The 22,936-nt window shown below is 33.0% G+C and overlaps 1 protein-coding gene across 4 annotated transcripts in view; it reads right to left on the bottom strand.

Annotated features, from left to right (window-relative positions):
• Window positions 1-1,472: 1,472 nt before the first annotated feature.
• LOC136028235 (alpha-catulin-like) overlaps window positions 1,473-22,936 on the bottom strand; it is a 141,532-nt gene continuing 120,068 nt past the window's right edge. For 3 of the 4 annotated variants that reach the window (XM_065705961.1, XM_065705960.1, XM_065705963.1), the window contains 4 exons: window positions 20,298-20,630; window positions 16,449-16,655; window positions 9,779-9,868; window positions 1,473-5,617 (listed from right to left, as the gene is read on the bottom strand). In XM_065705961.1, coding sequence (XP_065562033.1) covers window positions 5,492-5,617; window positions 9,779-9,868; window positions 16,449-16,655; window positions 20,298-20,630 — 756 coding nt within the window. In that variant the 3' untranslated portion in view covers window positions 1,473-5,491. The remainder of the gene's footprint in view (window positions 5,618-9,778; window positions 9,869-16,448; window positions 16,656-20,297; window positions 20,631-22,936) is intronic. The other variant, XM_065705962.1, reaches the window with a different exon arrangement.

Here is a 22,936-nt window from a genome sequence, read left to right on the forward strand (position 1 = left end):
CATGCTAAGTTTTGCTCGTTTTGAGTTTGACTCGGCTTTTTATTATAATTTTTACCCGTTTTTGAGTTTCAATTATTTATTGATAGTGATTTGTGGTAGTTTTACACTTGGAAGATTATTTGACTTTATTTTTGCTCATTCTTGGCTTAATGAAGCTCTTTACTTTTCTTTGAAAACTTGTCTTGTGGGAAAAGTTTTTAAATCAAACTGTTCGTTTTTTATTGACATAGTCTTTTTCATGGAAAAAATCTGTATATCTTTTCAGTTTTCTCCTATAAGAATCCATAGTTTGGGTTGCTATTTGTATGTCGGAGAAAGTTTCTCAACAATTTTTAATCCTGACATAAACAGTATTTTTAATTTAATTTTATAGCTTCGGAAGTTGACCTGGACAGCCTCGATACACTTACACTCTTTTTATTTATTTAAATTGAAAGAGCAGAAGTAGTTATAGCAGTATCCCCAAAAGTTTTTGATATCGTTCTCGACATATTGCTGAGGTGTCTTATTGGCAACCATTTAATACGATGCCTTTGGATTTATTTCAAAGCAACATTTAGTTTTAAAGCGTAATGAACCAATTACATAATTGTGGGGGGGGGGGGCTGATTTGCATACACGAAATTTATTTTACATTTTATTTACATTTTACTTTTGTCTCTTTTTTAACCCGTAATAATAATAATAATAAAAATGGCTAATAGATAAGGCCGCATTTTGTTATCTTAGCTTATCTAATTATTCAAGATTCTAAATTACTTATTTTAATTGTCAAAAATGAATTACTTTTAGAACTGATCGAGTTCTGATCGAGTGAATATTTCTCCCCCATACATCTATGCTTAGCATATTTTTGGTCTTTCAAGGAGGAATAGGAGAGTAATGACTTTCTCTCCTGCAACGTGTGACCCATCTATATTTTTTTTTATTTAAAATTTTTGTTTGATCGAGCAACTGTTTCTTTCTTTTCAAGTACACACGAAATTTATTTTACATTTTATTTACATTTTACTTTTGTCTCTTTTTTAACCCGTAATAATAATAATAATAAAAATGGCTAATAGATAAGGCCGCATTTTGTTATCTTAGCTTATCTAATTATTCAAGATTCTAAATTACTTATTTTAATTGTCAAAAATGAATTACTTTTAGAACTGATCGAGTTCAATCATCATAACTTGAACGATGGAATCCTCTCATCCGAGGAACACAAACTATAATATTATTTATTATTTGTGTATACAAACTATACACACACAAATACAAACTATACACACACAAAGTGTGTGTGATAAGGGACAGTAAACAATTCGTTCATGATAAAAGGGTAATGGGTTTAAATCCTGAAAAAAAAAAATCTATAGCTGTGGTCAATTTTAAAAAGTCACATGAGGATGTGCCTTAAATTATGTTTGTCCTAATGTAAGATTTTAGGAGATGTTAGTCTAACTACAAATTAAGCAAGATTAGTCTAAGAAATGAATGCCATGTAATTTCCTTTTTTCAAACAAGTTGACAATTAAAGCGGATAAAAGGGATTAAACACAAAACCCGTATTGTAATTCTAACTTACAGAAAAAGGCGAATGGGAAAAAGAGAGGCAAACTTCTGTTAACAAGACTTGAATACAATGAACAAAAACTAAGGACTTGAACAGAGCTACTTGATGCTGTGTCTTTATTTTATTTATAGCAGTGTGACCTTGGCCAGGGCTACTCAAGAAGATGATGATGAGTTTTCATTCCCATGGAGGATTTCTGCCCTACAAACCAAGCAGGCTAGGCTGATTGGAACAAGCCGTGTCCCCGTAATTCACTTATTTCTTGAAATGCTTCCAGTTCCTGCTTTTTTTTTCAAAATTTACTATTGGGGAAATATTTGGAATTTTTTATTTTTTCCTTTTTTGTCATTGGAAAAAATCAACTTTTTTCGTTGAAAATTTTCCAAAAATTTTCAGTTCAATTTTTAATTTTCAGTTTGAAAAATAAATCTTTTTTCCAAACCTTTCAAAAACGTTTGGAAACGTATCGTTGTAGAATTCGGAACTGTTCCATATCTAAAAAAAAAAGCAAATCTGAGCAAAAAAGCAAAGCAATTATTTATGGAAAAACAAGGGTCATTTTGTAATCATTTCGGTCTCTTTCAAAATCTAAATTATTACCTGGAGGCACACGTTCCCTCTGTAACGAGCGACTTTGTGGCGCACCTGCAGCTGTAACTTGCGCCTGAAGGACAAGATACTTATACAATTGCATTCATTGGTCCTAGATCTATCCATTCACCCAATGCATAAATTTTAAGCAGTGGAGAAAAGGGAAGTTCCCCTTTGTGTCACAGCAATAGTATCAGTTGCTACCACAGCATAAATATTGAAGAAGGTGGAGTCGTACAGAAAGGTGTGCGACTGGTATGTCCTAAAACTTTAATGGAGAATATAATAATTTTTGCTACTGTTTAATATCTTTACTGGCCATTTACCGAGCCAAAATTCTTATATTGCTTAGACTTGTTCTCTAAAAAGGCTCTAAACCTGCTTAAAAGACAGGTTAATAGTACTATTTCCAACGATTTTTAAATAGCATTTGACCTGTTTTCAATCTAAAAAAAAAAAAACATGTAAAAATTTTCAAAAATATAATTTAGTAGATGGATAGAGCTATATCTCAGCTACTATATGATAGAATTTTTTTTTAATTTCTTTGATTATTAAAACCATAGGAAAGTAATAAAATAACATTTTTGTCCGGGGAGTGTGCAAAAAAACTTTAAAAGGCTCAACAAAAACGCGTTTTTATGTGATTTTATTACGATTTTAAGCGTTGGACTTTTTTCGGGGATGTGGGGTCAAACCTCCTAGCCCCTCCCCTGAATACGGCCTTTCAGATACTATAAGCGAATATTCATTTAAAAAATGATTTTTAGGGCAGGAGGAGGACATCGACCTTTCTGATCTTCTTAAAATGCCAAGAAAAGCTTAAAAAATTCCAAATTTTTTAACAAGAAACAAGTCAATTTTTGTCTTTTTAGTTGCTCTCTTGGGTTGTGAGGAGAATGATTTGTATCGAAGCCCTGGATAATAAATAGCTAGTCCTGATCTCTGTTTAATACGAATTTCAAGATAAATTAACCTTCGATTTGATATTTTAAGTAAGGTAATGTAATCACTGCATTAAGCTACTAATTGTGACACAATTCAGTCAAGGGTGATCTCCCCCATCTCCTACGATGCCTCTGCAAATATTTCTAGCGGATATAAATCCTCTAGAAGAACGTGTCTGAATTTTGATGCTTTTTTACGAGTTTGAGATACACCGTTTAGTTTCGGATAAGATGAAATACAGAATATTTATTCTTCTTGTTCAACAGTATCATTCATATGGGGCCTTTGCATGATACAAAGAAGTAACAGACCACAGCATAAAGCAAAAAAAATCAACAATTGAGAGGTATGAGCATTGTTTCCCTGACATAAATAATACACATGGCACGGGAATAAAGAGGAAGGACAGGAAAATGAAATAATAGAGAAACGTAAATGGAGTAAATCAGCCAACTAAATCTTTGAATATTTTATTTTCGAATACGATCTTGTTCAAAGACTTCTCAAATCAAATTTTCTTGGGCTTTCCAAAAATGCTTCAGCAAACCGATGAAAATGATCTTTTGCCCACATTAATTGCAGAAGACTACCCAATGGTGAATTATCATAAATAGAAATGGAACAGGATAGAAAACAGAACTTTGGCACAGAAAACATGAAAACTTCAACCATAAACTACTACTCTATCACAGATTTTTCGGTAAAAAATTAAATAACATTTTTAAAATACACAAAAACATTGGTGTCTTTTACTACACCTGATTTTCTAAAAGTGACACTTTCTATTTTGGTACTAGCACAGCAAGTACAACAACGAAAAAAACCAACAAATTAACAACTTTTTTGTTCAAAATATGGAAAATCTTTGAAAAATTAGAAACACCTTGACACTAAATGTTTATGATAAATGTTTCACTTTAAAACACTTTGTTTCAACTTAATTCGATATAGTCATTTCGAATATATATCTGTGCAGCCAAAACAAATTTGAATATATATCGGTTGAATACTAAACAGAAAGTAAATTTCACCGAAAGAATTACCTCTTGTTATTTGACCTTTTAACTGATCTACAAAAAAAAAAAAAAAAAAAAAAAAAAAAAAAAAAAAAAAAAAAAAAGCCATAACAAAATCTTTCGCAGATGAATTTTTGCATTAAGTGTAAACCTTGACATTTGGTTTACATTTACCCAATGAATGAAATACAACCGAGTGTAGGCTATGACGTTTGCTTTAGATATACCCAATCACCCAACATTAACTACCTCTAATTAGATTTCTCCACCAGGGCCATTTAAGAAAAGAGTATAGTCAAGATTCACAAATAATTTATCTCCATATAAATGCTGAAGGGCCAAGAAACGGAGATCAGCACCGTCGGTACGGACTGTAAAGTCTCATGCCGTATCCTTTAATAATTTTATTTTTAATAATATTTACTTTAACATTTTCACAATCTGTCCCCAGTTTCCAGAATTCTCACCATAGCATTTACAAAACAGGAAACCAGGCCCAGGATTTAGAGTTGAATTGGAAATATTTACAATAATTACCCTTGAGATAATAATTGAACTGTAATAAAATGAAGAGCAATTTTCTTTTGCATTTCTTAAGGTTAAAAGCTTAAAACATATTTCGTTAATTTTTAAAACTAGAAGATAATGTTCCCTTATGTATTATTTAATTTACAATTAGCAGGGAAAGAGGATCCCAAAAATTAATTTTTACAGGCTACTTAAATAAACTGCGTGGAGACAACATTAAAACTATTAAAAGACACAGAAATTACTATCTATGAATCGGAAAAGGCTTAATACCTGTAATCCCTCGTGATTGGACCAAATGTAGCCCTTCCCTTCTGAGAAAACGCCTGAAGATCCGTTTAGACCTTAATATTTATGCCAATAGCGTTTTCGATTTTTAGAATCGAATTTTTAGAAAACAATTTTTAGAAGTTTTAAGTAAATCTATCTTAGGTTAAAATTACCCTGTATCTATGTATTAAATACTGAACAAGTTAAGATTCACCCTTCCATGAGTATAACTTGATACAGTTTGTCCTTGCACTCTGTTGAGTATATGCACACAACTTCCCTTGTCGATATCTATCGATAATTCATGATTCTGGTGGACGATCGAGTTTAGTGAAATTGAATTGTTCAAAGAGCCATCCTATTATAATTTACTAGGAATGGCTATTCTTGTATTTGTTATGATAGCATATTTAGATCACGCTTCTTGAAAGCCAAAGGGAGCATTTACTTCAAATGGAAAATGGATATTGGCTACATCATATTGCTCCCTTAAAGACCCGCTCTTGACTTAGAAGAGTAAGAAAGAAACACGTGTTCTTCTTGCATCTCCTTTGCCACGGCGGGCCATCCCGAATTGTCAAATGTTCGGGTCACCTCCTCCCCCGCTGCTTTTAGCGCCATCTAAAGATGCTGCTGCAGATTCATCTTCTCCTCTAGCTGGAGAACGACCATTTGGAGATAATCCTCGGAAATCAAGGTTGTACTAAAACAAAGAAGAGGGTAGAGAGTTAAACAAACAAGAAACACAAATCCATAAAATATTTCAAATTTTTAACACGAAATTGAAAACCAGTAGAGCTAAGAGGAAGTCACGGAAAGATGATCGTGCACAGTCTTGTTCATTCATTTGGTTCGAACATGTTCCATAGAAAATGATATACTAAACAAATGTTTAACTTCTTGATGTTCAATTTTATAAGAAAATATAATATATTCAACGTTAGGGCCACATGAGCAATGGTTATAAAAAAAGACCAACAAAAGAAACACTCATAAAAGACCCACAAAACAACAACTTATTCATGGTGTTCAACAAATTGGTATCCATTTATATGGATTTCAGAAGATCATCAAAACATAAGCGAGTTACGTTGATTGCTTGGAGACCATACTATCGATATGTTATTATAACTTTGAAATGACATATTGTAAAAAAGGGCATTTAAGTCTGACAAAATGTTTTAGGGGTTTTTAGAATTTAAGTCTGAAATCTGTGTTCTCATTTGAAAAAGTGACGGCCTAAAATGTATTCTGAAAATATTTTTTTTAAGATTTATTCTGTTTATTGTATATTAGGATACAAAATAACGGTAAAACAAAATACAAAAAGAAAATAATTTAGTTCAAAGCAAGTTTAGTATCAATAATCGGAGATTCCGCTAAGCTTACGGACTTGTTTATTACACTTAAACACATAATAAAACTTGGTAATTAAGTAAGCTGAATCAAAATATTTTAGATTAATCTTTAAGGAAGGCCTATGATTTCTACGTTAATATAGATAAAGAAAGGTTATGATTATGGTCCATATACAGTGTTGAATTTAGCGCCATATTTGTTCAATTGAGCTGGACAATCTAAGTGACAAGAGATTCGCTAGAAAGACCTTTAACTTTAAGATTGAACACAAATTATTGATACTTGCATGGATATCTCACTCGGAACAAAACAGATGAGCCGACCTGTTCCTCGATAATGTGTAGCTTGAAATTAATTTATCAGCAAATATCTTACATTAATTTTTATTAGTCTTTGTCTCATTTTGTATACGCCTGCTTGAACTTCTGTTCTAGTTCCTTTTTTTTCATTTAAATCTTAGGTTAATCGCAAAAGTTAGGCTCAATTCCTCGATGATTCAACATCTTACTTGTAATAGAGAGGTGAATAATTTAGGCGGTGAAAACTTAGTTTGAAGGGCATATATCTTCAAATTTAACATTAGTTTGCCCTAAAATATTTAGCTTTTTTTTAGCCTTTCTTTTTTCAAATATAACCGGAGTACCCAACTAGTACCCAAGCTTCCATTTTTTCGTCATTTTACTCTTCACTCTGAAATATCAATCAAAATAGGGTATAATAGAAAAGTGATCAATTTAAGTGGCAAAAATTTAGTTTGAAAGGACTGTATCTTGAATTTTAAAATTATTTTGTCCCAGAGTTTTTTCTCTAAAGTTTTTAGTCTTATTCCATATGCTAAGAAAACTGATCGATTTTGCAATCCACTTTTCCGCACATTATTCGGTAACAACTCACAATAATGTTTTCTCACACTTTTCTCTGAAATAGTTGTAAGTCATTCACGATCATTCATCAGATGAAAATGTTCCAATATCATATAATTTTACCGTATCTGGGATGCAGAAAAAAAAAAAAAAAAAAAAAAAAAAAAAAAAAAAAAAAAAAAAAAAAACCCAAAAAAAACGCATAAACAACTGATTAAAAAAACCAAGAATTTCAGTTTTGATTACCTCAAAAATTTTCACCAAACCCATATTAACAGAAATTTCGTTAAGTTTCAATAAAAATTTTAGATTACAGTTTAAGAATTAGTTCAAAAATGTATCTATATTTGTTTCAAAAGTTTCATGTGCTTATAGATATAAATATATATACATTTATTAAAAAAGAAAACAAACACTATTCGCCATTCACCTGCCAAGAAAGGCAATAAGCTTGGAAGGGAAGGCGAGGTTTTCTCCCTCAGCTAATTAAAACCATATTCATAACGCGCTACTCAACACACAAGGATCTCAACTGATGAATGAAGAAAGGAAAATAGAGAAAGAGGAAAAGACAAGAAGAAGATGGAAAACAAAAAAATTAACAGCAAAGAAAATCAGGGAAATGCCTTGAATAGAATGACAAGGTATTTCCCTGATTTTTTTTCTGTTAATTGATGCAATTTACAGTATCTTTTTCCTTTGGCAGTAAGCCAATTAAATGAGTACTAAATTTTAGTTTCAGTACTTCAACCTTCCGATTAAAAATCACAGTTGATTAATATAACAGCTAAAAAATAGGTCAAGAAAAATATTTAAAATACAAACCATGTCAAGGGCTGAAAATTAATGAACAAGCAGCTAAAAATAGTTAACAGTGCATAGCCAATTGGCTACGAAGGATATTCTTGCAGCTTACAGCAATACAAGATCCCTTTTAACAAGCTGTATCAATCCCATATGAAAAAAGTCAAATTGTGCCTTAAATTTAGTCTTTTTACTTGTGCCTTTCATCTCTTCGCCTCTTGGGCCCTTTCTTGCCATTATTCACTTATTACAGCGGAACTCATTGGAGTTTTCTTATTTTTAAGCATGTTTGGTGAAATTTTACGAATTAAAAAAAATCAATGGAAAACAGACTGCTTCTAATTCTTATACGGAATAACAATGATTTAAAGTGGAAAAACTTTATGTAGATGTGTAAATAGTTTACCCCTCTCCCAATTTAGGCAGTTAATTTGATGTGATAAAATAAAACATGATAATAGGCCTACTCAATTTTAACGAACTTAATTTAGATTCAAAATTAAGCAAGAACATGTAAGATAATATGAATAAAAGTAAGTTAAAAATAAATTGAATTGTTTTAAAAATGGTAACAAAATAAAGAAAATTCTGAAAAAACGACGATATTTCCACATGCACTGGCTGGATTTCTTTACTGGCTTAAAATATCCTAGTTTTTCTTCTTGACAATTTTGATAATTCCTTTATGCATAGCCAGTGTGGTCTTAGGAATTACTTATAAAAACAATTTCATCAGGGTTTAAATGATGAATGAAAGGAAAGAATTTAGAGACTGCTCAGTTTGTAGGATAGATTAGGATTAACTAGTAATTGTAACTGGATACCCTTTAAGTAGTTTTTAAATTAACAAAAGGCTTTTCAAAGTCCTTGAAAGTAAAAAGCTACCTTTGCAAACTTAGTTTTTGGAAATCATGAACAAATCAATATATTTCAGTATCAGTATACCTTTTCAAAGTAAATTTGGGTTTGATATTTGTTCCAGTAGATTTAGTTTAATTGAGAACTTCTCACCTTGATTGTCTGAAAAGGCTTAAAATAAAATACCAAAAGAGGCTCGAAAATCTCTACAAGACTAGCAACAAGTCAGACCAGGGCAAACACAAATTATGACCGTATTTTTCATATGGGATTGTCAAACATACGTTTCTCAACGACAGTCAATAAAGTCGCAGATAATATATCACCAAACCAAACTTTCAATGGTTATTCAGTTAAAAAGCCATATTTATTTGACTACCATGAACCACAAAAAAGAATTTATATTAAAAGATTGGATATATCAAACATTGTGGAAAATATTGTACACTAATGTTCTTGAAATAATTAAACTTACAATCTTATTTGTGGTTCTGCAGTTTAATTTACTTGCGACACTAATACAAAAACAGAATACAAAACGTCCTCATGTCCTAGCGAGGTTAGTTTTCTAGTAAACAGCGCAGGTTAACTTGAAAAACTTTGATGGACAAACTAGGATAAATTCAGTATATAATTTAAAATAACTTGGTATTAGAAGGAAATAATTCGGGAAAAGAGATCGTTGTCCATATAAAAACATCGAAACGAGACCTTTTTAGGAAAAAAATTCCATATCATATTGATAGTAATAATCTGCTGATATGGTTTTCTATAAAGTTGGGGAAAACACGCTATTAGAAATGAAAGAGAATTCATTTTTTGATATTGATTTCCAAGATCAAAATAACACAATATAAAACTTTATAACTTTCTCTCGAGTACAAGGTGATTAAACAGTTTTTGAATATAATCGGTCATCAAAGTTCTTCGCGTTAAGCCAAAAGCCACAATACAATATCAACCCTCATTTTCAACCTCACCTTACTCAACCTTGCTTGTATAGGCACCACAGGGGTGACTTGTATTGAAGATTCGTCGACCTCATTATTCTCAGGAATACATATCGTGTACTGAAATTTAGACAACAAGACCATTGAGATACAGAAGTTAAAGATCCATTCAGCAGGATTACCACCATGATCAGTTCCTAAAGTGCTGAAATTGCCCAAATTTGCGTGATACAAAGCGATTCTCGGTGCTGTAGTCAAAAATCGACTGTAACTGTGCTGAAATTGTACTTTCGTACTGTTTCAGCACTATTTTAGCAACCTTAAGCACGTGCTACAGTGCCATATGTAATAAAATATCACTTTCGTGGTACAGGTGGCAACCCTGCTATTCAGTCCATTTGAGTTACTTAACAGTTCCATCTTTACACTATATATATATATGTATATATGTATATATATATATATATATATATATATATATATATATATATATATATATATATATATATATATATATATATATATATACGTTTATGTCACCGTGAATGTCCAAAATTCGTGAATGTCTTTACTCATAATTAGTCCAAAATACCTTTTTTGTTCTTCTCCTTGGATTTAGTCAGCCTTGCCATTTAACTTTTTCAGTTTAATGCAAGGTTTGATTATGACAGTTTAGGTTTGATTTGGTTAGATTTTTAACCCATTTATGATATTTATAAACATATTTAACATACCCTAGCCTAACATGACCTAACTTAATCTAATGTAACATAACTTTAACTTTTACCATCATAGCTTACGTAATACAGAAAAAGCTGACTTGTAAAGCTAAGCTGACTTGTAAAAGTCCAATGAGAGAAAAAGGAATTTTGGACGTTCACCGATAAATGTCGACATTAACCATATTTTGGACATTCACGGTAACATATATCTATATATATATATATATATATATATATATATATATATATATATATATATATATATATATATATATATATATATATATATGTATATATATATATATATATATATATATATATATATATATAATACTAATTTTTTAGATTAATTTTTAATGAATGAATGAATAGTCTAATTTATTTAGTGATTAGGCATTAATAAAAATATTAAAAATAATTAATTAATGAATAACTTTATTGTTTATATCTATGCTGTAATGCTTATACATTACAAAAATACTGTATTTTATTACAAAAAGTGAGAGCCATACCACTGGAAAACAAATGCTACTTTAAAGACTAATAAGAAAACACCAGCCAAATGCAATTTCCCCGCTACCAAATTTTTTCAAAATGTGGGCTATTCTTAAGGTTGCCAAGTATACTATATTCATATTAATTCGACAGGCTTTATCTATTTGCACAGATATTTGTTTAAAATATTGCATGATAACCTCAAATTTTTTTGAATTTTTCATCCCTTTTAGAAAATAATTCTTCCAGCTATTGACTAAATGTTTATTGTCACTTTGCCGATAAAACAAGTTTATTTTTATACCTGCATCCATTGTAAGCGCAAAACAAACTAAGACCTGCTCAATTCCCATTGACTAGTTGAATCTCCAATATTTCAAAATAAAAGTTCTGCAACGATCTTTATCTAGAAAGACTGTTCAAGCTTTCATTTTTCCTTATTTCAGTTTTCATTCTGATTGACCAATCGAAAAAGTTAGGCTCCAATTCCTGCTGAATTAACATTTTACTCAAAGAGTACGAGTAATTTATAAGAGTGGAAACTGGCACTAGTGTTGACAAAAAAAAAACTGTCAACACCATCTGGCATATGGTGACACTTAGCATTTTTCAAGCTCTGTAATTATTTTTCTGTGAGGAACTGATATCAGATGCTAATTACTACCATAACTTTAATAATTACACTTATTAAATTAATCATCTTTATTATCATGCTGAAAAAATGCCATGTGTTGCCAAACGCCTGATGGCGATAATTTTTTGTCAACACTAGTGCCAGTTTCCACGTTTATAATTACTCATACTTGTTGTCTAACTTATAAAACAGACCACAAAATTTAAGTGGTGAGAACTTAGTCTGAAAGGCATATATTCAATTTTAAAATTTGTTTGTCCCCAAATTATTTAACTTTTTTTTACCCTCTATTAAATTTTACCAATGTATAGAAAAACTGCGATTCAAGCTTCAATTTTCGATAATTTCAATCTTCATTCTGATAGATCAATCGAAAAAGCTACGGTTCATTTCTTGTTGACTTCAACGTCTTACTTGCAAAAGAAGGGGATCAATTTAAGTCTATGATTCCCAAAGTACATTACCAAAAAGAATACTTTTTTTCATTACCAGAAATAAACTTTATCAGAGATGTTCTTTCTGGTAATGGATACCCCATTCCTTTTTTCAGTAAGATAATTAACCGTAGACTAAAATGACATTCTTGTAAAATCGAAGAAGATATTTCACAATGTGAGGCTACTGATAAGCCCTTAAATATTGTCTATCTTCCGTATATCCCAAAAATCACAACAAAATTAAAAAATATTTGCACAAAAAATAATATGTATGTAGTTTTTACTAATAATTTTAAAATAATTAATTTTTTAAATTCCGGTAAAGATAAGACCCCATTTACTTGCCAAAGAGGGGTCTATCTAATACCTTGTGACTATGGAAATTACTATGTTGGCAGGACCCATCAGAATCTAGAAAAACGGCTACAACAGCATAAAAAAGACATAGACAAGGCATTAATTTCAAATAGTTCCAACGGCTCCTTTGATTCTGCTTTAGGTTGGTATATATTTAATAATCTCTCCCACACGATACTTTCTAAAAAACTTCACTCATCAGTAATGATTTGGGGATAAAACAGGTGGTTCGGGAATCAATCGAAATTAGTCTCAAAATAAATAATAATATTTCTTTGAACGGGGACTTGGGGGAGTACACACTAAATTCTTTATAATCAAATTTAATTAAAAATGATCTAACAAAATATTTTACTAAACCGATTTATAATAGTATTGAACCAGTTGCAAAAAGGTCTTTGAGGCAGGCTGCCAAAAATACAAGGTTGGCTCTGAAAACTTGCACTTAACCACATTGTTCTTTTTTGTTTGAGTGAATTTATAATCTCACTTCATTCTATTTGTCAGTCCTGGTTGAACTTCGTTGAAGTAGGGATGCTAATACTGTTTTAAAAAGTGTTTAAGAAAACATTATTAGTTTTAATTTTCACATTTTAATGTAAATTTACTTATGTAAGCTTACTATATATATATATATATATATATATATATATATATATATATATATATATATATATATATATATTACTTATGTAATATGTATTACATATGTATATATAATGTATATAATGTACATATGTATATAATGTATTATGTATATATAATTTACTTATGTAAATTTACTATATATATATATATATATATATATATATATATATATATATATATATATACATATATATATATATATATACATATATATATATATATATATATATATACATATATATATATATATATATATATATATATATATATATATATATATATATATATATATATATATATATATATATATATATATATATATATATATATATATATATATATATATATATATATATATCTCTTTCTCGTATTGTGCTGAAGACGGCCCTTGGACATAGGACCGAAATGTCCACAGAATTGATTTCCACCGTCTTGAAAGATTTCCCTATTGTTTCTACTTTGTGTTTGTTTGTTATGGAAAGGCGGTGTGGTCTTCGTCGCTATTTTAAGCTGAAACGGAGCCAAAGTAACTCAAAAGACTATTTGAATACCTTTATTGGTTACATTTTTAGAAGAAACTTGACAGTCTTTACTTGAAAAGGGAGAAATGATTAAAAGTAAAAAAAAAATAATTTTCGGCGGAACCCTATTGTTGGCGCACTATGATAATTCTCAAAGAAGAGAGATGTGATTGAGCCAAAAAAGAAAAGAGAAAAGTGAAGGCTCAAAATAAAAAGACGAGTAAAATATTATTGTTCTATAAAACCAATATTACAAGTTAGGTAAAGGTAAAGGTAAAGGATACGGCATTAGACTTTACAGTCCCTACCGGCGGTGCTGATCTCCGTTTCTTGGCCCTTCAGCCAGGAAGTGCAATGGGGGGTTGGGGGCCAGCCATCCTGGCATTACAAGTTAGCAATAAGTATAAATAAATAAACCAGAACGAAGGTGAGTCTTTATTGGATCAATTTACGCATTGACTAAACATCGATGTCTTTAATATTGTCGAAGCCTCCTCCCCTTCTCCTGAATTGTACGAGATCTTATTACGAGGGTGTTAAATCTATTCAATTTATCCTCCTCAATAATGATTGTACTATAGATATATTAGATGAGTAAAATTAATATAATTTACATAATAAGATTTAGCATTTTAAGCGGATTGTTTATGAATTGTTTAGACCAAACTGCTGGACTTGAGGGACATTCATTTGTATGGTACCAATCGTTGACAACACAAATTAAAATATTACGAACCGAGAGAGAATCAGGACTATAGGGATGTTTGAAACAATTTAGGGACTCACTGATTTGGGTTGTTATGTTTTGTAATAACTGTTTCGTGCTTTAAACAATACCCCGAGTATTCATCTTACTCCAATAAAGTTAGTATTATTTAAAACAGAGGTTCACAACCTTTTGTAAGCTAACCTCCTAATGAATCTTATAAGGTAGTATTACATCTGACCTAGATAAGACTATTGGTTTTCCTGGAACATTGCAGCATTTTTTATTTTATTTTAAACAAAAAAACAGAGTAAGTCCCAAGTTTGTCTCGTTAATATCTATGCAATATATTCGGCAATCTTTTTTGAGTTTCTTCCAAATTCCTTTCGGAGACTACCCTCTAAGGGGTCTGCAAGGTCTGTGCATTGTATCTTTTCATTACCTACATTTTTATCATTATATACATGACTTTAAAATAAAAAAGATTTTAGCACAATGTTTTCTTTAAAATCTCACTTGTGCGCTGGAGTGCACCAGATTCAGGGTGTAACGAAAGATGGCACCTCATGATTTGATGACTTGCACAATGAAAATCACACCAACACATTCAGCGTATTAGAGAACCCTACTGTAGGGGTTTAAAGCTCCTATATGCAAAAATGTGAAATTTTGTGTTTTTTTTTTGCCAGAATAAAGATCACAGATACGTGTTTATGTATTTGTTTTTCCAGGGTTGAGCGTATCGACCCAGTGATCCTAGAATACCACAAGAGGACTTATTCGAACGGAAATTAAAAGTTCTGGTGCATTTTTTAAGTGACCAGAAAACTGGAGGGCAACAAGACCACCTCCCACTCTCATTTCTTCACGAAGTCACCGGATCAAAATTTTGAGATAGGTATTTTGTTCAGCATAGCCGAAAAATCTAATAGCTACGTCTTTGAGGATGACTTAATCCCCCAAAGTCCCCAGGGGAAGGGCTGGAAGTTACGTGGAAGGATGTTTCCATGGAGGAATTTTCAAACGAGGAAGGGAATTTTCCATGTAGGGAGCACCATATTTACCAGAATTATTCAAAAAATGAAATAAAATGATTCTAAAAGTCATAAAATCTTAGTGAAAATCCACACCATCAGATTCAGTATATTAGAGAACGTTACTATAGAAATTTCAAGCTCCTATATGCAAAAATGTGGAATTTGTATTTTTTTTTCCAGAAGCAAGATCACGGATGTTTGTTTATTTATTCATTTTTAAATTTTTTTTTGTCCCCTAGAGGTGATCGTATCGATCCATTGTTCCTAGAATAACGTAAGAGAGCTTATTCGAAAGGAAATTAACATTTCTAGTGCTCTTTTTGTGTGACAAAAAAATGGAGGGCAACTAGGCCCCCCCATCCTCATTTATTCCCAAAATCATCTGAACAATAATTTGATACAGTCATTTTGTTCAGTATAGCAGAAAAATCTAGTTAAAAAGTTTTGATGATAATTTAATCCCCTACAGTCCCCGGGGAAGGGCTGCAAGTCATGAGTTTTGCCCACTGTTTACATATAGTATATGTTATTGGGAAGTATACAGTCATTTTCAGGGGATATGTTTTGGCGAGGGAGTCAGGGGCAAGGGGTAGCACGAGAGGATCTTTCCTTTGAGGAAGTTTTATTGTGGAAAGAGAATTTTGTATGAAGGGACCACCGGATTTCCCATCATTATTTAAAACCGATCAGAAATTAAATAAAACACAAGTTTTTCAACTGAAAGTAAGGAGCAACATTAAAAGTGAAAACGAACAGAAATTATTACGCATATGAGGGAGTTCACCCCCCACTAGTCAATACCTCATTCTTTATGCAAAAGTTTTTTAGTAGTTTCAAAAGAGGTATTTATTCTAATCAAACGACCTTTGTGATTCAGGGGTCATTCTAAAGAATTGGAACAAAATTTGAACTTTAGCGTAAAGAGCAAGGTATTAAGTAAGAGGAGGGCCCCTCATATATGGTATAATTTCTGTTCGTTTTAAGTTTTAATGTTACTCCTTAAATTCAATTGAAAAAAACTTTTTTTTTTCATTTAATATACTTTAGAATCAACCTGCATACAAACAGTTACTATAAATGGGTTTGTAAACAAAAAATAAAGAGACTTCTTTTTAAAGTATTAAATGTTGTATAAAAACTTACTTTAGCAGCGCAGTCAAAGCAGATTGTAACAACCCTGGATACAACATCCATCAGAGATTTTGTTTCGCTGATCACATGATCAACTTTTGTAAATGTTGCTGCTTTCCCCACTGTCGGGTTTTTAACTGTAAATTGCACCTGTTGGACATAGGTTGGGATTTTATCGACATTGTCAAGTAGTTCTTTTTTCAAAGGCCCTCCTGGTACCTGAAATTAAGAACAGCAGCTCTAGAGGAAACTAATATCGTGGCCAAGACATCATCTTGAAAAAGTTTCAACTCATACTAGAAAGGGGTCAAATTGAGTTAAAAATTTAAGATATTAATATTTCATTTTCAATATAGTCTCGTTGAATATTGAAAGTAGTAAGAGACCTAACCCATGAGACCCTGTACCTCTCAGAATCTGCCATTTGTTGAAAATAACCAAACTGAGGACAAATTTTCTACTTCCCTCTTTGAGAAGAGAAACATCTTTAAAGCTTATTTCAACAAAGTAATATCATAGACAGATCTGGAGAAAAATTGCTTCACACGTGGTTTTACAAAATGAAACATTTATATATAGGCAAGTAATGTCCGACGCTTTTCACTTTTTATATATTTGGCCCTCTAGGGCGGAGGACTCAACCTGTTCTTCATGGCTACCCTTGTCTCTTTTTGAAGGATTAAAGTATCCTGGAAGCTATTTAAAAGATGTTACAAATATCTCCTAGTCTTCCAAGCAATTTACATGAATTTTGTTTCCATTATAGAGCAGTAGAAAAGTCGAGCACCATAGAAATTTTAAGATATTAGCAATTTAAGTCACGCTGTATTCGGATTATATTTGTTTTTAATTTTGAAAATAAACGGTAAATAATTTAACAGAATATTTAGAAGTGTACAATTCGCTAGATCACTAACATGGACATATAACCCATGTTTCAGATTTCTTATCCTAAAAAAAGCTGTTAGAAGTAAAATCAGTATTGAACAAAACTCCCCTCAACTTCTCATTAACAACTTAAATCTGATGCATTTGAAATTTTTTCTAAGGAAGAGGAGCTTCCTGTCAAAACAGGTAATGCACCACCTCCATCCTCAAAGGGCAAACATGTACTTACTTTCTTGTACTTGGATCATGTTCGATCATTGTCCATGCCCATCGTAGCATCCAAAATTTGCCGACAAGCGTCCCTCTATTGTTCTCTTTCAAATGCGACTAACTCGATCAACTGAACCCATTGTCTATTCCAGCGATGCCTCTGCTTCTTGAAACCTCCCATTGGCGTGAGGTTGGCTCTAACTGTCGATAACCATGTCTTTTTCTGTCCTCCGGGCTTCTTCTTCCAGTGCGTAAGCGGTTGGCATTTCAAGCACTGTTCGCTTAACAAGTCCTCCGGTCGGTGCAGTGTATGCCCGAACCACCGTAGTAGTCTCGATTTGTCAACATCTGAGACAAGTGGTATATCACCACATCTTCTTCTGTTGACATTATTAGAGACGCAGGCTAAGAATACAGCGCAGACAGACACTTGTGGTGGAAGACGTCCAGTTCATTAGCTTCCCCAGCTCTGAGGGGCCACGTTTCACAACCATAAAAAAGTACAGAGAGGATCAATGCGTTATATATCCGGAGCTTTGTTCGAAGGGAGATTTCATTTCGTAGCCAGAGACACTTCCGAAGCTGAATGAATTCTGCCCAGGCTGCGGAGATCTGGCTTTGTATTTCCTTTTATGCCTCGCTCTTGGGATTTATTAGGAAACCTAGATATTTGACATTCTTGACCTCCTCGATTGGAACGCCATTTAATGTGTTCAGAGTTTCATCTAGCCCAGAGGTGCGCATTGATTTTGTTTTCTATTGGCTGATCTTTAGTCCGGTAGCACGGGATCTAGCAGCAATGTCGTCTATCATTAGCTGTGCTTCCATTACAGACTCGGCCAAGATATCTACATCATTGGCGTAATCAAGGTCTGTTGTTGATAGTGTTGGACAGATTGCCACACTTTATATTTGTCAAGGGTCTTCGTGATCTGGTCGATGAAAAAGTTAAATAAAATTGGTGATAGGACACAACCCTGTCCCATTCCTCCGTCAATTGATATTCCTTTAGAGATTTCTCCGTCTGCTCTTACAAATGCCCTCGTTCCCTCGTAATTATCCTTAATTAAATGGACAATTTTTTTCAGGCACTCCATCATCGCTCATCGCATCCCAGATAGCATATCTCTTCACCGAGTCAAATGCCGTTACAAAGTCCACAAAGACTTGTATTGTTTCCTGCCGGTGTATAAGGCGGTGTTCCAGGATCTGTCTGAGGCTAAAAATGTGATCGCAGCATCCCATACAAGGTCTGAATCCTGCTTGATTAGGCCTCGTCCGACTGTTCCTTATATTTCTGAACCTATTTAATACTATTATTGTAAAAACTTTTGCAGAAATCGGTATCAGGAAAATTCCTCTATAGTTTGTAAAATTGGCTCGATCCCCTTTCTTAGATACAGGAATTATTACAGAGATCCTCCAATATTCAGGAATGTATTCATTGACCCAGACATCCGTAAATAAGTTGTGGAGCTCATCGATAGCTGCTTCTGGAAGAGCCTTGAGAAGTTTAGCTGATAATTCGTCAATGCCAGGGTTTTTATTATTTTTCAATAGTTTTATGGCATAAACAATTTCTTTTCTGCTTGCATGGGTGATATTGCAATCTTCATACATGGATGGTGACTCAGAACTGTTGTGGGATGTAATGGGCTGGCTGTGGTTATTTTCTGGTGGGTGAAGCAGCTCCTGGAAGTGAGTACGTCATCGTTTGATAAGATATTCTTTGCTCGTGAGGAGCTTGTTGTCCTTACTAAGTAGCGCGGGGGTAGGTCTTTGCTTCTTTTTCACGGTTGATTCACCTAGGAGCTGGTAGAGTTTCCGTGAATCATTGCGTGCAGTAGCTTTTTCCAATTCACAGGATTAGACCAATATGCTTATTTATCTGCCTTAGCAGATTTTTGCAGAGTATTTTAAAAGAAGCAGAGTGTCTATCGGTCATTTGTTTCTTCCTTAAAGAGAGTTCTATTGGTCTTCTGTGAAATCCATCTTTTGGGTTTTTGTCCCTTACTCCGAGAATTTCTGTAGAACTTGTTCCAGCACTTTTCTGTATTTAGTGATGGGTTAAAATTTTCTTGCTCGGTCATGGCTCTTGTCTCGGTCTTAGAAATTGCTTGATTGGTCTTAAATTCTCAGTCATTATCTTGCAATGCCGTAAAACGGTTTGTGAGTTTGAGCACAAAGGTCTTTTTAATTTCAGGGAGTTTGAGTTTCTCTATGTCTAGGATGCGTCTAGGTGCAGATATTTTTTTTTGGATCTGAGTCTGAATCTAAATTTTGATTTTAGTAAAAAAATGGTCGGATCCACTTTTTGATCTAGTGTCCACCCCTCTGTGTACTCTCAAGTCTTCAATCACTGAATTCCAGTGACGAAAAACGAGTGGATAGTGAATTTGGGCACAGGTTCCACCATCTCGGGATCTCCAAGCGTTCTGAAGATCACCTTAGAACGAGCAGTAACAGATTTTTTTACTAGAGTGCGAATTATACCTTTCCAACACCTTCTGGAACGTATCCAGGATTCTTTTCGGGGGGGGGTCTAGGATAGGGGGCTACTAAAAAAATTAAGAAAGATTGGTTTATGTTCATTTTTGTTGCGTTTTTACACGTCGGAAAAACATTTCAGGGGGTGGCGGTTCAAATCCCCTATCCCCCTGGTTACAGCCTTAATACGGCCCTTGTTGCCTAAATGTGGTTTCCCTTTATTAATCTATAAAAACATAATTTTGGAAGAAGATGACAAGGAATAAGTCGACTTACTTGATATGAAAATTGTCTCACAACTTTGTAAAGCCTGTTAGCCTCTTCAGCAAAGTACTCTGCTTGAGTAAAAAGGTCCTGAGTAGTCTTCAGTGTTCCTTCTCCTCTTGTAAACTGATACATACTTAGTGCCATTGAACTCATATTTCTAGCTCTTTTAACGATGTCATTGTTTTCGTCAATGGCAGGAGCATCATCACCGTCAGGATTTGAGGGATTGTCTGCACTCTGTGCTGTCTGTTGAACTTGCTCTGACCATCGATCTGTTTCAGCTTGAAGTTCGGAAGTTGTGAGTTTCATTTCAAGACTGGATTTGGCAATCTTAGCTTGTTCCTAACAAAACGATACAGAAAAATATAAAAGGACGGGGTCTTTTAAGCTGCATGAATATTTAAACCATTTGTAACTCTTTAATGTTTATCTTTAATTCTTATAGTAAATAATTAAAATTACAATTTTATCTGCCATAAAATATACTTTATTCTTTTGCTAATCTGCTACTTCTACAACTACTGCTGCTATTACTTCTTTTACTTCTTCTACTACTACTACTACTACTACTACTACTACTAAAACTACTATACTGCTTCTACATTCTTTTTGCCAAAGATTTTCCTAGATGACCTACCGTAAAGCAGGTAGTCCGCGGTTGGTGTGGGAGGATTTAAGGGAAAACCGAGCTTCTTAGAAGGGTGCAAATAGGGAAGCTTTGAAAAATTTTGGAATGGAGGAGGAACGTGCGTGACTGTGTTGGCCTCAGGCGGCTTGGTCGTACGGTGAGCTATTAGTAGTAGCAATAGTTATCCATTTCCATATTCCCTTATTTGTCACTATTTTCTCAATTAAAAAAATATATTCTGGGATAAATATTCCAAATTATTGTAATTATTTAACGCTTTTCGATTAGCCTAATTATAAGTTAATTAAATAATTGTGTAGCAGCAAACTATCTATGTAAATGAAGATGGCTACTCAAAACATTTATCCATATATTTAGTCTAATTTCTCCGAAAAGAGGGCAGTGAACATTTACCTTAGTGGTAAAAAGCGGTTATTTACTTTTCTATACAATTACCAACTAGAATTTTCAATTAGTTCATCTACCTACACCGACATAAATAGTTCTTTGGAACGATCCAGCCCACCAATCAAGTACTTACTCCTATATATTCCATTTTCGGCTTACAAATATCTATGTGTGCTTTTTCTGATCAATCCATGTCTCTTAGCCAACTACTAACAAAAAGTCATTGTCTCATCCTCCACCCCAATATATTCAAAACTTCACTCTTTACCTCGTCTCAAAAAATACCACCTTTCTCTAAATCCTACCTTAGGCCCTCTTCCCAGAATCCATGCAGTAACGATGTGCTTTCCATTCGGCACCAAATGGATGGTCGAACCAAAATTGTCAGTGATTGGTTTCTGATCAATAGTTCAATGATTTAATTTGTTATTAACTTTTTGTTGCCTCCGGATCAAAAATAATCAATATGATCAGCTGTCCAATTTAAATTGCTTTTTTTACCGGGTAGATGGCCAATAGAACAGACTCTGGCAGTATATTATAGGCCTACGTTATCCGTAAAACTTGGCCTGTCCATCTTAATTTTTCTTTTGTTATAGCACTAGAAAGAGAGGCCAAACCAAATTTTTCATAATGCATGTTATTTGATAGCCTAAATAATCTAACAATGACACGAGTTAGTCAAACGAGGCCTTAAAACTCTCCTTAGATAGTTTTAGAAAAACTCTCCTAGGAAAACCTCTGGAAATTCGTATCTCTGAAAAATCTTTAACATATCCTCCTCACCTTTTGAAGCATCCACTTTGTGAAACCATACGTGACCCCTTTTATTACGATGGCCTAGCGAAAATTACCACATATACGAATATAAAGTCACACTTTCAGTCTACCTGAATAGGGAGTCCCTACTAATAAAACATAAGGAACTAGCTAGGATAAATAAGAACAGTTATGTTTATTGACCCCCCCCCCCACTCACCAAAAAAAAAATTCCATGAGACTCGTTGTTCAAATTTGAGCTAGCTGCTTCAGCTTCTGAAACTGCTGGTTCTGACATAACTTTTAATTAGACTTGTGGTGTAAAATGGACAAACCATCCTGCTCTAATGGGCAAATCTAATAGCTCAATGTAATGCAGAAGTAATCCTTATGAACGATTTTGCTGTAACATTCTGATAGCGAGACAAATATATCAAAATAGTTTAATACTTCCTTAACTCATTGACTGTTTTTCAATAATAAATTCGGCTTCGATCTTATTTTGTTAGTCTAGCACTACGTCAGTACTTGGCGAAAGCTCTTACATTTAACATAGATTTTATCACAACACGTTTACTGGATATAGCCAGAACTTGCGCTTAAATATTCAAAATGCTTATCTAGTAGAATATTTTGGAATAACCTAAGTTTTCCCCAGGGAATTATTAGATTAGAAGGAAGATATTAAAATTCCGTGAAAATATTTGATATTACGGAAACGACAAAAGAAATGCATGCTGAATATTAAAGTGTTCAAAACAAAACGTGAAATCACAGTTGCAGTAATGCGGGTAATGTTAGGTTATAAAACTTCAGTTTCAGTTTCCAGAGAGTAGAAATTTATTTTTTAAAA

Source organism: Artemia franciscana, chromosome 6, assembly GCF_032884065.1.
Source record: "Artemia franciscana chromosome 6, ASM3288406v1, whole genome shotgun sequence".
NCBI classification, from domain to species: Eukaryota; Metazoa; Arthropoda; class Branchiopoda; order Anostraca; family Artemiidae; genus Artemia; species Artemia franciscana.